The 25,950-nt window shown below is 37.1% G+C and overlaps 1 protein-coding gene across 5 annotated transcripts in view; it reads right to left on the bottom strand.

Annotated features, from left to right (window-relative positions):
* The window catches only part of ANO6 (anoctamin 6), a 207,960-nt gene that overhangs the window by 72,674 nt on the left and 109,336 nt on the right, over window positions 1–25,950 (bottom strand). For all 5 annotated transcript variants that reach the window (XM_054443036.2, XM_063672659.1, XM_054443037.2 and 2 more), the window contains 5 exons: window positions 21,788–21,916; window positions 6,091–6,156; window positions 4,865–5,152; window positions 4,548–4,661; window positions 2,423–2,538 (listed from right to left, as the gene is read on the bottom strand). In XM_054443036.2, coding sequence (XP_054299011.1) covers window positions 2,423–2,538; window positions 4,548–4,661; window positions 4,865–5,152; window positions 6,091–6,156; window positions 21,788–21,916 — 713 coding nt within the window. The remainder of the gene's footprint in view (window positions 1–2,422; window positions 2,539–4,547; window positions 4,662–4,864; window positions 5,153–6,090; window positions 6,157–21,787; window positions 21,917–25,950) is intronic.

Below are 25,950 nucleotides of genomic sequence, written 5' to 3'. Positions count from 1 at the left end.
ATGAAATAATGAATCTAAGCAGTGATTGTTGATAGCTGCTATCATCACAAAAAAGAGAGACAAATGAACATTATATACCTTCTGATATAAGTACTCAACTCCACGTATCACGTATTCTTGTATAAAATCTAACCTCAATCAGATTAAGCTTCTAGATGAGGATCCAATTACTTAGCTAATGCAAATACACAAATTACTTAGTTATAGCAAATACAGAGGAACATGTACAACAACACCACAGGAGAGAATGAAATCAGCAAAATAGGGAATGGAAGGCATTCTTTCAACAAGGGCAAGGAAAACAAGAAATAAACAGTGAAACTGAGACCAGAAGAAATTTGAGAGATTGTATTAACTGCAACCTCTTGACCATGTTTGGATCCTGCTTTGAACTAAAAAGCCATTAAGTTTTTTTGGGGACAATAAGGGAAATCTGAATCCTGATTATCTGATGATAGTAAATAATTTTTTTTTTTTTTGGAGACAGGTCTTACTCTGTTGCCCTAGAGTGTGGTGGCACAATCATAGCTCACTGCAGCCTCAAACTTCTGGATTTGAGCAATTCTCCCGTCTCAGTCTCCTGAGTAGCTGGGACTACAGGTGTGAGAGCCATCATGCCTGGCTTTTTTTTTTTTTTTTTTTAAAGACTGGATCTCACTATGTTGCTCAGTCTGGCCTCGAACTCCTGGCCTCAAGTGATCCCCCTGCCTTGGCTTCCTAAAGTGCTGGGATTAGAGGAATGAGTCACCTCACCCAGGCTTCCTTTTCAAAAGGGGGTATTCTGGTTATGTTTAAGAAACATCTTATTTAGAAATAGAAGCTAATGAAATGACGTGACATTTGGAATTTGCTTCAAAATGATCCAGTGGAGTGGGGAGGTAAAGAAGTGGGAGTAAAAGTGAAATAAGATTAGCTATGAGTTTATAATTTTTGGAGCTGGGTGACAGATGAATGCAGGCTTGCTATGATACTCTATTTCTGTATATATTTAAAATTTCCCACGGTAAATGTAAAACAAATATTCATTTGTTTAAAACTCTCACTTTTAAGGTCTAGTAGTTTCTCAAGTAGGTGGCAAGTGCATGGGGCGTTGAGACCCATAAAAAAACAGGTACGTGGCTCCAGGCAGACACGAAGTTAACTCTCCTCTTCACTCTCCACATCCAATCCATAAACAAGTCCTGTCGACTCAACTCCCCAAACACATCCCAAATCTGCTCCCACAGTCTCCTGCCTGGCTCAAACAGCCTCCTACCACCTAGTGGTCTCCTTGCTCCCTGTACCCCTTATAATCCATTCTCCACATTGTCTTTGCAAAATGTGAATAGGATACAATGACTTAAACATTTAAAATATTACAACTGCTTCTCACTGCAATTAAAGTCTAAACTCTTTTCGGCGCTCCTGCCACCCCTCTAACTTCATGTCTTGTTCTGTTTCTCACTAGCACTGGTCTTTGATGTTTCCTCAAACTTGCCAAATGTGTGTGCATCTCAGGGCCACTGTACAAGCTGCCCCTACTCCTAGAAGGACTTCTCCCAAGTCCTCAAAGTACTGGCTCCTCTTCACTATCCGGTCTCAGCTTATATGTCACCTCCTCAAAGATAACTCCCTCAACTCACTTCCCACTCTGCCCTCCCATTCTATTGCTCTGTTATTTTCTTCACTTCCATTAGAAATTCTGTTTATTTATTTTCATGTTTTATTGGCTTGTTTGGGTGTTCTTGGTCTATCTCCCACAAGCCAGTATCCTCAGCCCTGCCCAAACAATGTAAGCTTCTGGAGGAAAACCAACAGGGTACCTTGGGAAGAAAAACTCTTGAGCTAGTCATTGTATCTTGTGAGATACAACGAAATAGAACCTAGAGGCAGACACAAGAAAAGAGTAAAAATGTATATGTCTTACCATACAATAGAAGCTACATCTAACATTTACTTCTGTGCAATATGGAATTTGGTGGGTCTGCATCCCAGTTCCTGGGCAGGGGATAACTTCTAAACCCCTGGAATTTCCTGAGAGATAGGAGTGCCTTTTTATTCACAGTGGGACCCTAGGACTATGCCTGATAGTTTATGCCAGTGAAGTGGCTCATGGTGGGCCTCTAGAGAGTTTGTGCTAATGAGATGACTCAGGGTGGAGGCTGGCCATGCCAGAAGATCAACCATGTGACTGGAGAACTGGAGCTTTGAGCCACATATTACTGGCCATCTTCCAGGGGAAGGATGATACTGGAGATGGGTAATGATCCAATTAATCATGCCCACATAATTAAGCCTCAATAAAAACCCTGGCCAATGAAGCTCAGCACTCTGGGTCAGCTCCCTTCGCTGGCAAGAGTCTTGATGAGTACTGTCACATTCAGATGCTGTGGGGGTAACACCCTGATTGCCTCCCCCTGGAGTACTCCCTACAACCCCTCACCTGATAAGATCCAAGGGCTGCTTTTTGTATATGCTTCGAGGATGAGCCCATTCTCTGTACAGAAGGTACCGTTCATTAGGGCAGCTGGGATCCTCTGACTGACGGCGGAATTTGCACTGTGATGCAGAAGGCAACATGTAAGCACCATAATCATCACTTTTTCACAAATCTGCTTCTTAAATGTGATACAAATACTTGATAGTCAATTGTGAACAAGGAGTCCTCACCTTCTGGAAGGGGTGGAAATACCATCTAATTTTTAGTGATTCTTAACCAGGCATGGTACTACCCTCCTTGGGGGTCATTTATGAAAGTGGGCAGGGATGAACGACTGGGTGTTACAATCCTGGGGAGCACTGCAGGGACTCTGTGAGGGCCCCAGAGATGCTTAAAATGCTTTAAGTGGGGCAGTCCTACACAATGAAAAATTGGGCCACCCAAGTGCCCAAATCACCACACCAGAGGAACACGTGATAACCCACCCCTCTCCTTGGACAATGGGGAAACCAGGGCCTTGGCTGGTTAGCAGCAGGGTCAATTCTAAAACCCAGGCTTCTTTGCCCCCAGTTCAGCAGTTATTCTGTGATAACATACAGAAAACAAACAACAAAGCTTGGTATCATGTTACACACTTAGCTTATTCAAGAAGCAAAACTTCCTGCTTAAATCCAGTTGCCTTTTTTTCTGACTCATTTTTCTTTTTCTGGCACTAGAACCAGATTACCAACCAGCCAAATCAGGGCACAGGCCCGGACCTTCACACACCTCCCTCTCAAATACCACATGGGACCATTTGTTAGCCTGAATGCGGGACCACTGCAATTAGAAGAGGCTTTAGTGGAAAAGACCTGGCCAAAAGCAAATGTCAACGGTTAGAGAACCTTGGCATCCCAAAGTAATATTTGTGACAGCTATTTGCAAGTGGCCTCAAAATTCATGTCTTGTTATTCGCAATTAGCTAAATTCAGTGGGGCACAAAAGTAAAACACATGGACTCTCAGGATGGATGGCTACATTGGGTCTCTTAGGATCAGTATTTACTTCACCCAACTCCCTGTTCTCCACTTTTCCATGTGTGTCAAGCTGCTGTTTAGTGTCCTAGTTTTACTATGTTATTTAGTACATTTCAATATTGTCTCTATCCACAAATACATGTACTACACAGTAGCAATTACCAATCTCAGTCTTTGCTTTCTTTGGTCTTACGGTCAGATAAATTGATAGTGAATATAACAATAATGCAATATAATATAGTATTTAATTTATTTCAATGACAGACTTTAAACAGCTTTAGTTATAATGTCCCTGCATTTACAGTGGTCACATTTTAAAAATTTCATTTCATGAGAGATGTTCTCGGCTAGAGAAGTACTCTTGAATTTGAGGGGTTGCTGTAGTCTCAGAGTGTAGTCCTTAAAAAAATGTCAACTATCTGGGGTACTGCCATTGTCACAACAACTCTGACAGACGCCTTTTTAAAAGCCCAGGGATATTCCAGGGGACAGTTTGAAAATCGTATTCCAAATGAGGAAGAAAAGTCTATGTTACAGAAAATGATAAATGAGAAGGTCTAACATGTATTTTGCTGACAAAGAACTAATCTTTTTTGGTTGATAATAACATGTTAGTAATTATGAAAATAGCTAACACTTATAATAGTATTTATTATATGCTAGAGACTAACATTTGGATTAATTTAATGGATTAATTTAATCCTCTTAACAACTCTAGGAGGTAGGTGATAATTTATCCCCAGCTTATTGATGAGGAAATGGAGGAAGAAAGGCTAAATGACTTTCACAAAGTCATCCAGCTAGAAAGTGGCAGGGCAGGCATTTTGGTCTCAGAAACGCTAACACAGATTAACTGCTAATCTATACTGCTTTACACATTAACTGTGAGAGAGGTCCTGTCCATTCATTCATTCGCTCCTTTAAAACTGAGTATCTTTATAACTGGGATCCATCTGTGAACAAAAGACCTAGTTCTTACCCCAAATGGCTTGTAATCTTGCAGTATGTTCCCTTCATTTTACTGAGGTACAGTCAGGAAAGTTAGCCCTTTGCTATTGTCAACACCAGAGTATACAGAAGGCCTTTTAGTTCATTTTTGCCTTTTAACTTACATCATGGAGTGGGAAAGCTGCCTTGTAGATCCCAGAGTTTACAAGTCTGTTGATCCCAAACTTGCTAACATTGTTTATCACTTGATACTTGACTCGAGAGAGGATGAAGTAAACCTAAAAAAGATTCCAAAATAGAGTATGCGGTTTATATAGTATAACTAACCAATCCAATCATTGTTTACTACTGTAACACGAATCTGCTGGCATATTTCTTTTCTTTTTGTGCAGTTTTTAAAAATAAAACCAAACCAACCAAACCACAAAACAGCAGGTTCCAAATTACCCCAAGACAGCAACTAAATTTGGTTTAGACTTACAATGCGGCTTCTGGTGGCTGGATTGAAGAAGGCATCTCTATCAACTATGTAAAAATCATTCATCCGGTTCTTCTCAAATGGGGCAGTGAAAAACTCTTGCTCTGGCTTGATGATGCTTTCATCTACACTAAGGACTTTGGTAAACCAGTTGAGTGTACCAAAGGCTGAGGACCGGTTTTTCAGATCATTGGGTTTCAGAGGCAATTTGATGTGCATTATTTCAGCATACGTACATAACACCTCCCATGGTGCGTGTACTTTTACAAATACAAGCTTGTCATCCAATACCTATATTGGAAAAATAAAAACACAGAACAAGAAACCAACTCTTTTCACAATTTTAAAACACATAGATTTTTCTTATGTTGTTGGTAGCTTTAAAAAAAAAATACAGAGAACACCACTAAAAGTGAAGATAACAATAAAAACAGATTTGCAAACCATCATAAATTTTTGCCTTAAAGACAATTTCTTGGTTTGAATCATTAAGGAAGTAATTCAAATCATCATAGTTCATAAAACTATGAAAATATAAAACGAAGAAAACCAAACTTATTTGTCTATCACTCTACCCTAATTATTGACTTAAAGTAAAAACACTAGAATATTCAGTGTAGTGCTATCATAATGAAAAATTTTTAATTTTCTAAACCTCGAATGAACTGTTTATCGTCTATCTGTTCAATATCATATTATGTGGCTGTTAAAAATGTCAAAGAATTATATTTATTGACATAAATCCATTTGCTATATATTAAAGGGAAAAAGCAAATTATAAAACTGTGAAGTGGTAATTTTCTCCTTTTTGAAAGATAAAAAATGTGCACATATATATTTTTGAGGAAAACAACTCAGAAGGACTGCAAAATTATTTATGGATAATTAAGATACAGATTATTTTCCTTATTCTTACGTTTTCTAATTTTTTACCATAAACTATTTTTTGTATAACAAAAAAGCTTTTAGAAGTTTCTTAAAGGAAGAAAATAATCATTCATACATGCATTCATTGTAAAATTCATTGGCTATTAAAAAAGATCTGCTAGTTTTGATCAGAAAAAAAGAATACATTCTACACAATGCAGATTTTGATTGACTCCTCTCCCAGTCTATGACTAAGATGTGGCCAGGGCTGCGTGTTTCCAATGTCACCCAAGTATTCCAAGTGGCACGAAGCTGCCCAAGAACAGTGGTCAGCCAAGGGCTGAAAAGGGACCAGTACTTACTGATCTTGTTGCTTCTAACTGCAGGCCATGACAGATAAGGTTAGATTCATATGCTTGTCTTTTCCTCTGTCAAAAGAAATTGGAATATACGTTAGACCTTTAGTTTACCAAAGGCAGAAAAAGGCATTTTTTAAAACAATATTAATAACAAAACCAAACTAGCGTGGACCTGAAAAAGAAATGCATCAGCTCCAAATGGAATAGAAGAAATGAAGCAGCTCTTGCTGCTGGTGACGGGTAAGTATTGGATCCCCAAGAGAATGCCGTGGAGGGTACTTCGATGCCCTGGCACCCTGGAAGGCCCTTGGCTGTCCTGGTGTGGTTTCAGTCATCTGAGGTAAATAACAGTATCTTGCTTTGACACAATCCTACGTACTTTTTGGCTCACAAAAGCATACAAATTGAGCTTTCTGAGTCCTATTCACTGATAGGAGTTTTCAGAGTTGAAGATCCCAGATTTTAAAAATTTGGTTTCCATACCAGATATTCAAATGGTTCCATTACTGGATGTGTATGCGTCATCCCTGCATATCTTGACCAAACTCAATAAAACAACACAGGCAATTTTGGCAAAATTCAGAGAATTTTTTTCTCTCTGCAAGACTGAGATGTTTGTGAAGCTATAAATGTCTAAATCCATAAAAATAGTGAACTAAATTGATATCTACATTACATGGCCATTTCAAAAGATACAGAATATACTACACTTATGGATATTAAATTCTAGATGCCTAGGCTTTTGCCAAGCTGTGCCCAAAGTTGTAAGGGAAGCATGCAAAGATGGAGACTTGTTTCACCTTTTAAAAAGAATGCTTTTCATGACAAAACAGTTTATACTGCTTTGTGAAATGAAGAAAATGAGTAGACACAGAGGTTAAGAACATAAGCTCTGCTATGGTTTAAATATGTCCCTCAAAAATCATGTTAGAAACTGAATCCTCAATGCAACAGAGTTGAGAGGTGGGGCCTACTGAAGAGTGATCAGACCACAAGGGCAGACTTAACAAATTAATGACATTATCACAGGAGGGAGTTCATTAGCATGGAATGAGCTCCTTATAAAAGTTTGGCCCCCTTTTGTTTCTAACCCCTCACCCCATTTTTGTTTCTCCCCACCACCTCTCTCTCCCCCACCACCGTGGGGGTGACGCTGCAAGAAAGTCCTCACCAGATGCCAGCCCCCTTGATCTCAGACTTCCCAGCCTACAGAACTGTGAGCCAATCAATTTCTGTTCTTTATAAATTAGTCTGTGGAATTCTGTTACAGCAGCACAAAATGGACTAAAATGAGCTCTGTAACCACACTTCCTGGGTTCAAAATCTGAATTTATTATTCATCAACTCTATGACCCATGACAAGAAAATTAAACTCTCCATGCCTCATTTTCTTCATCTGTAGAACCAAGAAAACCCACTTGTTTCCCTTTTAGGGTCTTGTGAAGATATGATTTAAACTACATAAAGCACATGAAGTAGAATTTTCATTTCCAATAGTGACAAAAGGTAACTTGGAGCAAGCCTTCCACTGAAGACAGCTGAAAAAGCTGGGTGGAATATTTAGCACAGTAGTTAACAAGATAGAGAGGAACTGCTAGGTCCAGGTCGAGATCATCTAGTGGGTCTGGCAGTCAGGCACTTTACCCAGGGAGCAGTACTCATGATCTGCCCACTCTAAAGGGACAGAGTGGGGATGAGCTGCTGTGCTATGCACAGGGCCTAGAACATAAAAAAACTCCCATAAACTAGAAGTAGGTGAAGCTGCAGGAAAAAGATCAAAGGTCAAAAAGTAAAAGAATATACTTGGTATTTGGCTACATTTGAGTCCAAGTGGAATCCCTGATGTATTGTGTTGAAGTATCAGAAAAAAGATATTGCTTTGTTTTAATATCTTTAATAAATGGCTGTACAGTACTTAAAACATGCCAGACACTGTTCTAAGAGCTGTACAGATATAGTACATTTAACTATTTGCTGCAATTTGAACATATAATAGAGTAGCAGAGGAAACCAGCAAGTGGTATAACTTCCCTAAACACAAGCAAATGGCCTAGAAATGCCCTACTCAGATAGGGGTAAGGAGAGTTTGAGGTATAACTTTCCTACTCCGCTCCCAAAAGTGACTGTTCCCTCTGGGTGTCCCCTTCCCCACCATCTCCGCAATTCATCCTGAGAAGTTCTTCAGCACTTTCCAACCCTGACCCACCATATTCCCAACTTGAACTTGAAAGTTGACTCAGATTCATTCTACTTTTTACCTAAGCAGTACTTCTTCCCTCTAAATCCTAATCCTCACATTTTGATTCTTATATAGGAGCCCAGTCCTTATTTCTGATTGATTATCTCTTTATTATTGGGTAAACCATTTTGATCCCATAGACAGCGTTCATCAGTATATGCCCGACACAGTTTCAATTTGTGTCTTTGCCCAAATGTCATGTCGAACTGTAATCTCCAATGTTAGGGGAGGGGTCTGATGGGGGGTGATTCAATCATGGGGGCGGATTTCCCCCCTTGCTATTCTCCTGAGAGTGAGTTTTCACGAGATCTGGTTGTTCAAAAGTGTGTAGCATCTCCCCTTTGCTCTTGTCCTCCCGCTCCAGACATGTAAGATGTGCCTTCTTCCTCTGCCATGATTGGAAGTTTCCTGAGGCCTCCTGTACAGCCTGCAGAACTGTGAGCCAATTAAACCTCTTTTCTTTATAAATTACCCAGTCTCGGGTAGTTCTTTATAGCAATGTGAGAACTAATACAATGCCTAACACATATTTGTTGAAAGAATATACTCAACAAGCATTAGTTCATTTACAAACATTTCTTGAGTGCCTTTTATTTTGCAGGCATCCTGCAAAGTACTGGAGACTGAAAGAATTTAAAACAGTCTGCTACAGAGAAATTAAAGAGAAACTTAGCATCCAGTGACCTAAGACTTTCTCCCGATTCAGAATGACTGAAACGTTTATTCATGTGCTTCCTGGCACTGTAATGGACATCTGTCATTCTTTATGGCCACCCATTTTAAACTCCTACCAGAGCCCACATCCACTATAGCAGATAAAAACACAGACGCTCCTTTTCGTGGTCTCCCATGAAATTCAGCTACTGGCACTCAAGCTAGGCCCTGCCAACCAGACTACCTGGCTCCAGGCTCCAAATTGAATGCTAGTGATGCAAAGAAGCCAGGCCAAGCAGAATACATTCTGGGGTGGCTGAGAGAGCAAATGCCAGTTCCAGAGATGGTAGAGGTTACAGCAGGAGCTGTCCATAGCCACTGCTAGTCAGTGGTGCCAGCGGTGCTGGCAGCAGCCCTGTGCTCAGGACAGCAACTGTGCTTTTTCTCCTGCAGCAGGCTTTAAGGTACTGCTTCTGGCTGCCTATCTCTAAGCTTATTTATCTAACCCTTCAGGAGAATTTGTGAATTCTCTAACATTTTTCTGATAAACTCCTGATCTGCTTAAATTACAGCTCATTTCTGATATTGGTAAGTAAGAATCCTGACTAACAGAGTGGTTGCAAACTAGGGAAAACATGTTAGCCCAAAACCTAAAACATGGTACAGTAGAGGGAGGGAGTATTCTGAAAGGACCAGACACTGTGACATTCTTTCCTTCAGGGGAGATGACTCACCCTGAGGCTGTACAAAGGGCAACCCAGATGGTCTCACTAGCAGGTCATAGCAGGATCCATGCCTGTGTCTTTGGTATCCTCTAAAATTCAGTCATGAATTTCAGTTAGCATGCGAAAGCTCAGGCCCAAGAATTTTTAGCTCTTGGAGACAAATGTCTTCATTAGAAGAGTAGGAGAATCAGTCAGAAGAGGGTCTTCTCCAGTGGCTTGATGGGTGTTTTAACAATAAGCGCTGGTAGGGGAAAAAAATCATGTAACTCTGTTCAATGGCCTTATTACAAATTCATGGTTCCCATCACAGTTGGGCTGTCTCCTTCCTGGCCCCTAGCTATTCACTAGGGAGCTGTTCAAAACTTTTAAGGTGCTCCTTAATGCTCATTACCTAACTTCCAGCCCAGCATGCTCTGCAGGTGACCTCACCTCCTTCCTTACAGAGAAAGGGCAGCCACTCACTGGAAACTCCTGCCAGTCTCTTTCTTTCTACCTATCAATAGCTGGGCACCACCTCTCTTCTTGGTGTCAGAAGTCCATCCTTTCATCTCTCTTCTTGAGCTTACTTTGGCAATACCTCCCATTTTTCTCTTCATTGCTTTTACTCCTCTGCCAAAAAACACCTTAAATGTTTCCCATCTTAAGAATATGAAATCCTTCCATGGCCCTGCCTACCGTTCAATTACTGCCCTTACTTCAGAGGTGTCTTTTAATCTTGATATCATTAACACTTAAAACAAGCCTACAACAGAGTAAGCATGCAATAAATGTCTGATGAATGAATAAACTGAGTGAATGGTGGATCGATGACTGCCTGTTAAGCCTGAATGAACTAAGGATTATAAATGGCTGCAGTGCAGCAACTGGGCTCCTTTGTTCCGAGCCCCCCAGATTTTACATGTACTTTTACTTATGGGTATTACAGGACATGGTGTAGAAAGAGAGATGCAGTTTAATTCTGAAGTACACCAACACCAGATAGAGAGCACAGGGGCATCCACAGCATGAAGTGATTCCTGGATGCTTCAGAATTTGAATTACCAGATGACAAAAGGAATGAGGCTTAGACAGCCCAGAATGAGCCAGCCCCACATGAGGGCAGTTCTATCAAACATACCAAACACAAAATACTTCTGTCTTGGTTGTATCAGCTCTATCAGCTATGAATGCAACATGCTGAATAGTGCAAGTCAGACATGTACCTTCTTGATGGAGTTTCTAAACTGAGGCTACAACTCATCACCTTCAAGGGACTCTCTCTTCTCAGATTTTGTTCTAACAAACAGCCCCTGTAGCTCTTGCAGTTTTGGTTTTCCTGTTACTGCTGGGCATAGTGGTTAGACTCAGAGTCAAAATTGAAATCCTGACTCTGCCATTTACTAGCTCTCTGATGTCTGGGCAAATAATCAACTCTATAAGCATCAGCAGTTTCATCTAAAAAATAGATGGGAAAAAACAGCTTCATTTTGGGATTGTTTTAAGGATTAAGCATGATCATGGGCATAAAGCACTCAGCATGATGCTTGGCATACGATGAGTGCTGTAGATATGTCAGCCATCACCATTACCTTCTCTCTGCCTTTCAACATGCTCGACTTCCCTTATTCCATAAAAAAAAAGAAATTCTCTCTATTCTGCGGGGCTTATAGGCTCATCTCTGTTTTAAATACCAAATATCTGACAAAACAGGCAACCCCACTCACTCTGCCACTACACCATGCACCCAATGACCCTTCGTCCCTGCAGTGGGACACCAGTACACCATTTTACAGGAACTCTATGAGAGTCACCTAGACTCCCCCCTTCTTGACTCTTCTACACCACTTGGCTATCCTGATCTTCAGGCTACCTTCTTTGATATCTGATGGATATCTATCTTTTCTTTCTCTGAAGGATGTGAACATATCTTCTTATGTCTTCTCTTTTGCCTCATGTCTATTATAAGGTAGGTCACTGGTGAGAATGTATAGCACATATGAATATCATAGACGCAGAAAACACTAGAAATACTTCTCTTCAATCTCATTTTAAGAGCTTGATAATATTCTCTCAGAGAGATGTACCATTATTTATTTAACCAATTTCAAATGGTTGGATATTTAGGTGGTTTCTCCCTTTTTGCTATTATGAAAAATCTTTGTGCATCCATTATTATTTCCTCAGGATAAGGTCCTAAAAGTAAAATTGTTAAATAGTGTATTCAATTTTAAGTTCTTTAATATGTATTGCTGTACTGCCCTCCAGAAAGGTTGTACTAATTTATTCTATTTTAATTCTTTACAAAGAACTCCTGAGATATTTACCTGATTTCTCTCAGGATAATTGGTAGACCTTGGAGTTGGTTTATAATGCCCTCCATTTTACCACCAACTATAAATACTTAAACAGTTGAATCAAGGATAGGATATTTTTATTTGCTTAAACACATTAATATATCACCTTGGTGTTACTTTAATAAGACAGTTCTTGTTATTTTCCTTTGGCATGGCAATTCACAAATAACTAGTGGAATATTTAAAATTAATTGATCAAACCAGTTTTCCTGGTTTGTCAGGTAGCTAAAGTAAATTAGCATATGTGCTATATTTGTCAAACAGGCACATATCAAGAAAGGACTGCTTACTTAAGAAAAGATTGCTTAAGTCTCTTTAATATGAAATCATCTTTACTTCACTGTAGAATTTACACTTGGATAAGTAGCAGTGTTCTTGACATTTAAAAAATTAGGGTAGAGCTGTCTTCGATGTTAAAAATGAAAGATAATTAATATTGCATATTGGCTGACACAGCCATTGCTCAATAAATATTTGCTGAATAAATGAATACCTGAGGCCACACAATTTTAAAGTAAAAATTATCTATGTGCCTTATTGGAAACCTTAATAAGAACCTAAACTGACAGTCTATGATCTTTATTTGGTGGTACAAAATGTTTAAACTAGGTTCACTGACTGTAAAAAAAAAAAAAAAAAAAAAAAAAGGCTAGTCATAAATTAACCTGTGTTGTAAATGTGTATATCTCTATGGGAGCAAATTCATTTGCAGTGCAACCACATTTTATTTTTTAACCTACTAGAATTCTAGTAAAGCCAAAGTGACTGTAATCACTGAGGACCTATGTACATCACAAAATGATGCATGTGATTCTATTACTGATGGTGGAGAATGGTACTGGAGGTTCAAGGTGAAAAAGGACAAAAGCACCTGCCATACTCCAGAAACCAGTATCTTATTCATACCTCTTTTGAGAGGTTAATAAAGCTGTCAGGGAAATAAAGAATAAAGCAATCAAAATCACAAAGGACAGACTGGCATAATTAAGGAAGCTTTCTATCCCTACGCACCCTAGATTACACATTACACATCTCATTTGGCTTAGTAAAGTCATTGTTGTGAAGGACTTACTTGTGAATTACACAGTAATACTACTGATTGTAAACACAAATATCTATCATTTTCTTTCTATTACCCAACTTTTTCAATATAAAAAGCAGGGACTGCAATGTCTAAGTAGTAAAATTAATGAATATACTATGATGATAAAGTAGAAATCAGTTGGGATTAATGAAATATATGAATAGATTGATTTCAAACATTCTTATAGCTTTTTTAGGCAAAGTATTGATGGTGCTGTCATTGTATTTTCAACTTGCCAATCTTTTTTTAACCTACAAAAACACAAGAGAAATACATCATAGGTACTTAATTTGTGAAAAAAAAATTAGACTAATTACTGTGCTATTTATTAGTTATATGTTATGTTCCCCAGAAGGTTTGGTAAACAGAATACATTATTTAATCGGAACTTAATTTAAATTCACGTGTTCGTGATAAAAACATTTAACGTTAGTGGACTGATCTGATGAGGAATTTATTCAACTGAGTAATGTATGTTCACTAGGGGACAAAAAACAGATGAGCATTAAATGATAAACATAGGATGGAGTGAATATTTAGCTGAAGTTCACTTCCAAGTATGACTTTTAAATCAAATCACAAAAGAAAGAAATGCTCATTCTGAGTAACACAGAAAACAAATTTTCAGAGAAGAAAAAATAAACACCCATAATTCACTGACAAGATAACTATTCTATTAGTTAAGTGCACAATAAAGTTTTTCAGTAAAGTGTTTTCCAAACTTACCTGCTTAAAGGAACAACTTTGGAGAGCTTATTTAAAATGTAGATTCTTGAGCCTCTCTCCTGGAGGTACTGACTCAGCATGTATGGGATGGGGCCTGGACAATCTATTTTTACAAGCAACCCAAGTGACTTCTCATAGGACAAGTTTAGGAAATCCTATTTTCTAGGACACACCTTTTTCTGCACATATATGCATGCGCAGGTGCACAGAAGCAGCTATTCTTTTGTGATGATTTATCGCTGTCACACCTGTTTTATGAGAGAATTTGGTATAGCTGATTTTTGCCAATCCTGCTGTACCTCTTTACAGATGATCTTTTAAAAAGGTGACACATTTGCCCTGCTGGTACCAGGTAAATGACAGCCTCTTCATTCAACCTACAGCCAGACCTCAGGAGGAGCAATCAGAAAAAGGGTTTTCTCTTCTCCATGTCTTTGTGAACATGTTGTTAATTCCCTCAGAAGGATAAAATAGAATAATCAGGTCTTACTTTTCAGAATTTCATTGTCCTCTCTGTTTTTAAGGTTTCAGCCCAGAGATATCTCCCATTTTGGAAATAAGAAGCAAGAATTGGATTCATTGCTCTTGGTGATAATACTCAAAAATAAAACCAAATGTGCTTATACCAGCAACACATTTCACAGCTGTAATTTGAAACTGCTGATACTAATTTAATTTATTCCTTTTTACCTACAATCTTAGTATAAACAAGTAGACTGTAAAGCAAGGGAAAAGATAAAAATATAAAGACCTCCCCGCTTTAGTCTAAAATATTTAGGAGCTAAAGATAGATCTGACTTCACTCCCTAAAACAAAAGACAGAACACCTGCCAAAAGTTAGCTGGGAAGTAAAACCACCCAACACTGGCTGCCATATCTCTTACTGAGCCTATCCTAACACGAGGCTCAAGTTTCCAATTCATGAACTACCTGTTGCAAACATCATTCCCAGGCAAACTTTCCACGCTGTTCTGATTCCTCATAGTGTCTCCCACCTTCTGCGATCCCTTTATTTCTTCAATTTGAAGAAGGTAAGCCAATTTTTAGTCTATGCAATCATGCCTTCCTCTTTATGAGGATTCATGACACAAATTTTTCTCAGGAGGATCTTTCCTGCCAGAACACTGTGTTGCTTTGGAACAACCAGTTTTGTTTTTATTGTGTTGAAACTTTAAATTATGTTATTAATAAAATTCTCTTATATTCTTTGGCAACTAAGAAGTTGAGAGGCAAATCTGCAGCTGATCTCTAACTTCTGAACAAGACCTTATGGTTGATAATAAATCATTTTATTACTCTGACACATGGCTTCATTTTATTTTTCTGGCTTTTATATTTCTTTTACCCTGATTTAGTCTTTAATTACTTTCATTCTTGATATATTTCCATAGGTGACCTTAAATACTTTTTTTCCACTTCTCTCCTAATATTTATATTTATTTTAATTGATAAATTAAAATATGTTATGTATAACATGTTGTTTTAAAATATGCATATATAATGGAAGCCAAAATCAAGCTGATTAACATATGCATTTACACATCACAAACTTTTGCGGTAAAAACACTTAAAATCTACTCCTTAGCAGTTTTCAAGAATATATTATCAAATAGAGTCAGCTGTACGATAGTTCTCCTAATCTTATCCCTCCTATCTAACTAAAATTTTGTATCCTTTGACCAACATCTCCCCTACATCCTCTCACCTCCAGCCCCTGCTAATCACTATTCTACTATCTACTTCTATGAATTCAACTTTTTTTTAAACTCAATATGTAAGCATCAAATACTATTTAATAAATTACAAATTCATTCATGCATTGCTTAACAACAGGGATACGTTCTGAGAATGTGATTTCATCTTTGTGTGAACACCATAGAGTGTACATATGAACATACACAAACCTAGAAGGTGTAGCCTACCATACACCTAGGAGGATATATGGAATGGCCTGCCGCTCTTAGGCTACAATCCTGCACTGCATGCAACTGAGCTGAATACCACAGGCAGCTGTAACACTATGGTAAGTATTTGTGTATCTTAATACAGAAAAGCTACAGTAAAAATACTGTATAAACATTTTAAAGATGGTATACCAGTTTAGGGCACTTATCATGAATGGAGCTTGCAGGCCTGGAAGCTGCTGTGGGTGAGTCAGCAAGTGAGTGGTGACTGAACCTGAAGGCTTAAGACATTATGTGCACTACTGTAGACTTTATAACACTGCTCACTTAGCTTAAAACACAAACACACTCTACAGCTGTACAAAAATTCTTTCTTTACATCCTTATTCTATTGCAAATATTTTTCTATCTTTAATTTTTAACTTTTAAACTTTTTTGTTGAAAACTAAGACACAAATACACACATTAGCCAGGCCTACACAGGGTCAGGATCATCGGTATCACTGTCTTCCACCTCCACATCTTGTCTCACTGGAAGGTCTTCAGGGGCAATAACAGAAATAGAGCTGTCATCTCCTGTGATAACAGTGCCTTCTTTCGGAATACCTCCTGAAGTACCTGCCTGAAGCTGTTTTACAGTTAACTTCCTTTATTTATTTATTTTTTATAAGTAGGAATATACTCTAAAATAAATGATAAAAAGTATACTTTTAAAATATATTATAGTATAGTAAACACATAAACCAGTAACATAGTCATTTATTACCATTAACAAGTATTCTGTACTATACATGATTGTATGTGCTATATTTTTATATGACTAGCCGCCCAGCCCAATAGGCTTGTTTATACCAGCACGACCACAGACATGTGAGTGATACATTGCACTACCATGTTAAGACAGCTATGATGTCACTAGGCAACAGGAATTTTTCAGCTGTGTTACAATCTTAACAGACATCATGGTGTATGTGGTACATTGTTGACTGAAACATCATTAAGCAACTTGTGACCATACATAAATAAATAATTTAATGTAGTATTAACATAAATAAGTAGGGTGCTAATAACTATAAAAAGTACACATTGCATATTAAAGCTAATAAATGAATGCTTTGAGTTATACTATACTATCAGTTACAATACTATCTTATTAGGCAAAAATAACCAAATACTTAATATGCATAAGACTTAATGAGGAACCAAGCTATATGATCACCTCAATAGATACAAGAAAAAGCATTTGATAAGTTTTAAAACCCAGTTATTATAAAAATGCTTAGCAATCTAGGACTAAAAGGGAACTCCTTTAACTTTTTAAAAGAAATCTATCAAAAATGTATGGCAAGTGTAATATTTAATAGTGAAATTTTAGAAACATTCCCATTAAAATCAGGAACAATACAATAGTGACTACTATGTGTATTGGTTTTGTTCAAGAGGTCATAGCCATTGCACTCAGACAAGAAAAAGAAAGTATAAATATGGCAAAGAAAGAACAAAATTGTCATCATTTGTAGACAATATGGTCTTCATTTGAGAAAATTAATAGTATTAGAAACTACTAAAACTAAAAAGAGCTTATCAAGGTTCTTAGCACTCATAGAAATCAATAGACTTCTTTTACACACAGTAAATCATAACTGCATTTAAAATGCCTCTGACAACAGCAACAAAAATTTTCAATAATTGGAAAAAGTTAATAAAAATGTACAAGATCTTCATGGACACTACAGGTTGAATATCTCTTATCCAAAATGCTTGGAACTAGAAGTATTTCTAATTTTGGACTTTTTAAGAAATTGGAATATTTACATTATACTTATCAGCTGAGCATCCCACATCTGAAAATCCAAAATGATCCACTAAGCATTTATTTTGAACGTCAAGTCAGCACTCAAAAAGTTTTGCGTTTTGGTGCATTTTGGATTTGGGATGCTTAACCTGTATTATAAAGCTTTACTTAAAGGATAGTAGATCTCAATAAAAGGAGTGATATATCAGGTTCATCATAGTAAAACTTTTTGGTAAGTTTTTAAACGTTTCCCAAGAGATCTCATCCAGACTCTAGGAAAACTGTTCTGGTCTCATGATGATTAATCCAAAACAATGGATAACAGTTTTTAGAAGTTCATAGGCTCTATAACCAGTTAGTTGTCTCACGGTATTTGAAAGTTTGAATTAAATTATAATTAGATAAATTTAACTTTGATCACTAATTAATAAAAAATTCTCTATCCTACAGTCTCCACTGGCCAGATCCTTTTGCCACACACTAAAGAATTCTTAAGGTCAGATATGAAATACAAATATATACTTCCATATATAAACTTTTCAACTTCAAGGACATAAATTTTCCATTAACTTTTAGGAATGGATAATTTTTTTAAAGTAAATAAATAAATCATATTCAGGATTGTTTCCACTGTTTTTGTACTACCTGGACCTCTTCCCCGTCTTCACCCTCATCTGAATTGTAACATTACTTGGTCACTAACACATCGGTTTGAAGGCAAGCAGCAGACAAAACAAAATTCAAAAGATCAGTTCTGCCAATTGTTAGCAGTTCTGGAAGAAAGCAGCAATTACTAACAAAACTGAGCAACAGGAGTTGGAGAAATATAAGGGAATTTGTTTTATGTAAAACATCTTTGCTCTTTACAATATGGATCAAACATATTTAGATATATTTAATCATCTACTGTGCCAGATACTGCTGGCTGCCTACGGAACAGCCATTCTCCCCTCTTTATTACTAAGAAAAGCCTGCTTGTTCTTTAGGTATTCTGCGATCAGGTGACTCAAGAGATGAAAGACCAATCTTATGCAATAATTCCATTCATATTGCCAGTAGTTGATTGTAACAGACAATTAATTGTGAAAGGAAATCTGCAAAGGGCCCTTCTAGAGGAGCTTTCTTCCCTTTTAAAAAACAGCCCTGAGAAAGGGCATTCCTTCTCTCTGCCTCTGGCTACCTGGAGTTGCAGCAGCCATCTTAAAATCAAGGGAAGACAATTTAAGAGCCAACATATTGAGGATGGCAGAGCAGGAGGATGGAATGACTTCATTAAGCCAATAAACTAATCCAGAAATGGCTGTATCTCCAGACTACTTAAATGAGAAAATAATTATTTCCTTTTAGCATTTAAGCCATTTTGAGTTTGGTTTTCCTGTTGTGACTTAAAACATTCAAACATTCTCTGCCAAGCCCAGTACAGACTAAACGAGCGTTTGTTGCTGAAGCAACTTACAATCATCCTCATGTAAAATCTAAATGTAAATGGTTTATGCTTTTTAAAGGAAGGTGTTGTGTTTCTTAAGTGTTTTTGGTAATATGAGTGGCCCAAGTTACATGATATTTGGAGGTTTGGCTAGAAAATTATTTTCTTTTTGCTCAAAGGATGATACATCCTTTTAAATACTCTGTGTGTTTGGTGTTTGTAGCCCTGTCACTTCTATCTTTCTCCAGCCCTACAAAGTGTTTAACAATATCCTTTAGATAAACTCTGGTGGAGTCAACCTTGGGGTTGCTTTAGGAAATCAATATGGTTTACACATAAGTTTTTTTCTTTGAAAGAAAACAGGATTTTGAATTGCCTTTCCTTGGTATTGTCCTAAATCCTCAATAAGGCCTGACAAGGAGTACAATGGAACTCACAAATGTTTTTCCAATGAAGAAAAACGTGAGTCCAAAGTTAAGCTTTGAATTTCGGTGAAGTATATATAAATTAAGTAACATGTGCACATACAGTCTGAAAACACTTCAAAGCACAACTTATAAAAACGAACATCAAGGTATATCAATCCATGAGTTCAAGGATTGCCAAAATTAATGATGATTTTTTTCCTCCTGATGTATGAGAGTTACCTTGGGACCTATGTTTCTGTCTGAAGCAAATGCAGAACTGATTAATAATGTAAGCAGCTCTAGGGCCCTTCACCATGACAGTAAAGCGCTTGTCTAAAACCAGAACTGTTTCTTTTATACTTTAATGGATTAGATCTGTTTAACTTACTTTATATATTGCTCAATCCAGATCCATTGGCATATGGATGCTTAATGAATATTTGATGATGGTGACTATGACTGCATAGAATATATCTTAGTGTCCACAGGAAAATGAAAGTACCCAAAGCTGTTTTACTTTAGTGATAAAATTGTATAATGACAGGAAAGTCATGCCTTTTCCTATCAAGGCATTATTTTAAGAAAATCCCAAATGGGAAGATGCAAGAATTAAAATTTATGATCTAATAATGCTAAAAAATTATGTAACATCTATATATGTTATTCTATTTAATCTTAACCATAATTATATAGGCTAAGTATTAGGATCCAATTTCCCTGAATCTAAGATGCCATTGATTGCATGGTGAGCCAATATTTTATGTATTAATAAGAAAAAATTCAACAATGAAATTATGATACAGCATTTGTAAGATCCAACTGATTTTAGAGATGTCAAATGTAAAAAAGAAAAAAAAATTGATTTGAAAATTTGCCTAAGTCACATAGCTACCCAGCCAGAAATGATACTTTCCACTCTTCTGAGTTCTGACCAGTAGCATATGAGCACAACTGATGGTAGTTACTTTGAGGCCAAAGTGGTAAAGAAGCATGAGTACTTTCCTCATCTTATCTACCATTTATCTATGTTGATATTCAGGATGACCCGGGAGTCTACCTGTGGAATATAGCAGAGCTTCTGTCAGGCTTGGGTTTCTTGATAACTGCAAAGGACAGAGGCCCAACCCCAAACTATGTGCCAAACAGGGATGCTACATTTGACCTTGACGTGAACAATAAACACTCTGTTTTTGTGTTAAGTCCCTGTCATCTGGGAACTTGTTTGTTACAACTAGAATTACTTCAATAGAGTGGCAGAATTAGAACTTGAAGGTCAGTTTCCAAAGTCTGGGCTCATTCTATTCCACCATGCAAATATAAAATGCCAAACTTAACCCCCTCTGAAACAAACAGATGAATAAAGCAGTACTGATTACTTCATTTTTAAAAAGGTTTTATCACTTGATTTGAAAGAATGGGCAAAAATCAATAGATTTAAAGTTGGCATATTTCAAGGAGACAGTCTAGACAGGGACAGTTAAAGTTTTGTGTGTGTGTGTGTGTGTGTGTGTGTGTGTGCGTGTGTGAGAGAGAGAGACAGAGAGAGAGTGAACATATATGTGAAAAGGGGAAGAAAAAAAGGAGGAGGAATGATTTCTAAAGTGGGTGAAAGTAACACACATATGCACTCTTTTTTGTCTGTTTTACTTTAATGCAGTTTGGGTACAGGTAAAAACGTTCCAGGGAGTTGTTTATAACCCTGCCCTACTGTTTTAATATCCTGAGATAAAGATGGCCCTTTACCTAAGAAAGCTTGGTGCAAAGGAAAGGGAGAAGAGAGCAGCTTGACTGGCAATGCAACGAATGAAAGGGAGGGAAGGGAGGTAACAGAAAAATGCGAGGTCAAGAGCACAGTTTCCATATTCAAGACAGTTTGAACCATGGCGTCACCACTTGCCAGACTAGATTCCATGACCTTGTATACTCATCTAACCTAAGGGTCATCTCTATCATCCATAAAATGGTGTGATTATAGAACACACTTCATGCTGTATAAAAGGAGAACATGTATGCAAATGTATGTACAATACCTGAGTGAGCACACATTGAAAGCTAGTTGTTATTACACTTGTCATTATTAATCATTAGCTTCCTGTGCCACCTAATTGAATAGCCAGGCATGCTTAAGGTAAATCTCTTCTGTACAATAGAAAGTCCAATTCCTTGAAAGAAAGTCTACTTTCAGCTGTGAAACCAAAGGAGGTTAAGAGCCTGAGGAAGTTTCTGATTCATATTTTAAAAAACGTTTTGTTAATATGCTTTGAGAGAACATGAGCAGAGAAAATATGAAACAGTTTTGTGTATGATATTTCAACACCAGTTTCACTTTATTACTTATATAAAATAGCAGTTTTTTCATGTTACAATATAAGAAATAAAAAGAAAGGAAAATAGCACAAAAACTTACCCTTTGTTTTTCATTTGTACCCTTTTTATTGGTCTCTTTTCTGCTTTCATCCTCATATACTAGAACAAAGTCAATTCTTCGCTGGCCATCATTAAAAAAGAGGGAGTCAGGTTTTCCATTAAATTCTTCCTGTGTAAAACAGAAAAACAAATTGTAATATATAATTTTTTGAAAAAGTGCTGACTTGTGTTAATTTTCAAGCTTTAATAGGTTTATTGTGAAAGAAAAATACATCCACTACTAGTTAGCTTACCAGTCATGGCCACTATGACTGACATGGCAAACATGGTCTATTCTTGGTGAAAGGAAGTATTTGAATTGAACAGTACAGCATTATTCTATAAACTCATGAGAACATACCAATATTACATATGTAACACAATCATCCCAGAATTATTTCCACCTCAAGCAGCAAAGGCATATCAAGGTTGAAAACGAACATAGTAAACAAAACTGCCTATCCAAGGGAGTGAAGTTTATGTAACAAGCAGAAAAATCTAAGACAAAACACTGTTGATGAAAATCTCATCCTTCTTATGTCTTATTTTCTAACCTTTTACCATTTTTCATGACTTCTTTTTGGACCTACCTCACCGCTTTATAGAAGATATCATGGGATAACTTCAAACAAATGCCAAAAGATACTCCCATATAAACAAAAGCTGAACTAGTCATTGGTGTTTGTCCCCTAATCTACAAATGATGTCCCTCATTCCTAGCAAACAAATTTTAAGAAACCAAAAGAACCAGCAACAACAAAATATAGAAGCCTTTAGTTTAGAGCTTAAAATCCTTACGGTTTAAAAGGAAATGACGGCAGAAGAGAGACCAAATACAAAAATACCTGTTAGCATATGGGGTTGGATAGAATTGTTCTAATTTACTCTGAGGAATGATTTGAATTTGTGTTCTCACACAGCTTGTCAGAATGCTCATGTTAATTTTGTTAAGAATCGACTGCTTTTTAACTAAGTGATATTGAAAAGTTTTCTATGATTCATTAAAAACTGATAAGGAGATTTCATTTTGCAATCATTTGGTGTATAACTTGTACACTGTGTTCATTAAATGTGATTAATTCTCCTCTTCATTATCAATTAGCACAGAAGCTACGCAATTTTACCACATACCACTTTCTCCTTTTCTTCACTTTTGAGAACATATATTTTTTGATACTTATATGAAACGTGATATTTATCGTTCCTTTCCCCTTTTCCACTGTGGAACACATGAAGGTTTATTACCAGTATCTGAAGTTCCTAATTGGCAGGTTTTTTCACCAGCAGAATGAATGCTGCTGATGTAACCCATCTCAATGCACCTTCATCCAGTGCATTTAACCAGGAATTCTAAGCACAAACAGCATGACTGCCATGAGACCTTTCCTATCCAGGGCAATAAAGGGCTAGGAAAACAAAGACACACCCATGTCTTAGGCTGATACCACTATCCAATTCTTATATTTGCAATTTCAGTTATTTCAAATCAATAAACTTTAAGAGTATTTAAAACTATATGAAAATGCTGAGCCATGTCTTTTTCATTTCAGCCACAGAGTCCTTTAGGTCCATTCAATTTCTCTTACTTTCAATGAGGACTATACTATGGGTGACAACCAGGGCTACTGCTAGAGGAAAATTGTGCAGGGAGAAAAATATATATATATATAATTTCTCAGAAGAACAAAGGGGAAGTGGGGTCCAGTGGAATATAGTCAGGAAAACCTGGTCATCATTGCAAACATCTGAAAAATGTACAAAAAGCAACTTGTTCTCTGTAGCCCACATTCTGTTGCCTTTGGTGGAGTCCAGCAGGAGCTCACTGAAGTTAAATTCTGAAGAATTAGGCCTGGAATGAGAACCACATCTGTACATGGCTCCAGGCACTCTTCCCTTGCACAGTGGCACAGGTTGGCAGTTAGCTCCCAGATAATCTGGTCTGCATGCAAACCTCCCATGTGTGATGCAAGACCATGGCCCTTTATTTGGAGGAAAACCTCACGGACTTGGCAACATTTGCCTGTGTGTAATAAGTAGGTCAAACTCCAATATGCTACTATTAGAATGCAATACTAGAGAAAAGAGTGCCAGTCTCTACTGCTGTGAAATTCAGGCTTCCTATCTCTTGGCAGAAGACATTCTACCACATAATGGGGAAAAGGGAGAAACTAATATCACTAGCCTGGAAAGAATATGTAACAAATAAGGGGACTGGCCTAAATAAAAGCAGATAGTTAAAATGCTGAAGTTAAATTATTTGTCCAATATCTGAATAAAGATAAAAATAAAGATAGTTAAAAATGCTGAAGTTAATTATTTGTCCAAGGTCTGAACAAAAGCAGTCAGATTAGGATCTTTGCTCAAATTCTTGTTTATGTGTAAGGGTGTTTGAAACTTGCCTTGGACAGCAAGTGAGATTGACTTACTGTATCAGAATTCCCAAATAGCCTATTCCTCCCCTGATATGGTTGTCATTTACTATGAGATTGGAGAGTATTCCAGGCTCATTTGGGTTAATGGTCTCTCAACCTTTACGCCTAGCAGGATGCAAGAAAGGTTTACTGTCTAACATAAAGTTGAAGAATTACACTACGAAAAGTAAATATCAAAACATTCACATAATTTGAAGTGTAACTGATGTGCAAATATGGCAAAAACATGGGGCTCTCTACAATTTTTAAGACAAGAAAAAGTAGTTAATTCCAAGAAGAACACAAAGGGAAAAAAACTGTAATAATAGACAACTACTAAAGTAAAAATATGGGATCTTCTATTTTTCAGTAAATTGTGAATCCAGGTACATGGCAAGTTCTAGGAAACAAAAGATTAGAAGCAAAAGCCTTTATGTAAATATTTAGATTTCACAAAATATGGAACATAATAAAATTTTATTTACATGCCATGCAGTTATGAATGACACATATTCCGAAGTGTTTTTCCTAACTGTAGCAGAGTTCAGGCATCAGAGTCAAGGCATGAGTAATAAGTAGAACGTTTTTTCCCCCCAACAAAATGGTGCAAAAATATTGCAGAGATAGAAGACACTAGATCAAATTTTTTTCATTTTTATCAAAATGCAAACTACAAAGTTCAAGAAAAACAGTAATAATTGAGCCAAAAAAGTGCCAAGAACTGCAGGTATGGAAGGCTGACTTCCGAAGGTGGAAAGACAAGTACTATGGAAGCTGGGGTGGGGCGGAAAGGAAGTAACTTATTAGTAACTCTGGACACACAGGGGAGCCACACAGGAAGTCAGCTCAGTAAATGGTGTGTGCTGTAGGGAGTAAATGAGCTTGTTTTTCACCCGACCAGGCATTCAGGAATGTGCTGACAGCAAAGAAGCACAGTAGAAAAGGAGCCCATTCAAGGACGAAAATGCATCCTGAAGCTTGGACTCCAAGTCTGTTTTAGAGTCAAATGTGTCAGGATGTTCCAAGAACATCCCTTGGTTGTGACTCTATGATGATCAGGGTGTACTCAGGAATGGCCCAGAATGATTTTTGTACAAATCACACTGTCTGCTTCCTGCCCTGTTAAACCACACTATTAGCTTCTGAAGGTTAGTGGCCAGGTCTTGCTTGTTCACCTTGAGTTCTCTGCTGAGAACTCAAGGGCTCAGGTTTATTTTTTTCTTAGAATAAAATTTTTTTTTTCTGATAAAATATATACTCAACACAAAAAAATTCTGAAGATACAAAAAAAGTATACAGAAAAAAATAAAAGTCATATGTAATCCCATCTCCTAGATATGAGCTAAGTTTCTTAAAATTTTGGAGTACATCCTTTCAGGCTTAGATGGACATACATGCATGCAAGAGCACAGAAACACACTAACCAAAATGATACCATATTATACATACTGTTTTATAAACATCTATTATAGACACTTGCTAGCTTTATAGAAAGCTTTACAACATGTGTAATAGCTGCAATATAATTTAGTAAAAGAGTTCCTCCACTGATGAGCACAGAAGTAGTTTCCAATTTTCTGCCTTTATAAACACTGCTGCAATGAGCATCTTTGTACATTATGTATCTGTGCACATGTTCAATTACTAAATTCCAGAAGCAGATTTTAAGTGGCGCAGCCTTTTTAAAAGCTTTTGATACATAGGTTGCTAAACTGTCATCCAAAATATTTATAAAATCAACATATCCACCAGA

This window comes from Pongo pygmaeus, chromosome 10 (assembly GCF_028885625.2).
Source record: "Pongo pygmaeus isolate AG05252 chromosome 10, NHGRI_mPonPyg2-v2.0_pri, whole genome shotgun sequence".
Classification (NCBI taxonomy): domain Eukaryota; kingdom Metazoa; phylum Chordata; class Mammalia; order Primates; family Hominidae; genus Pongo; species Pongo pygmaeus.
This window is presented reverse-complemented; position numbering and strand designations above follow the sequence as displayed.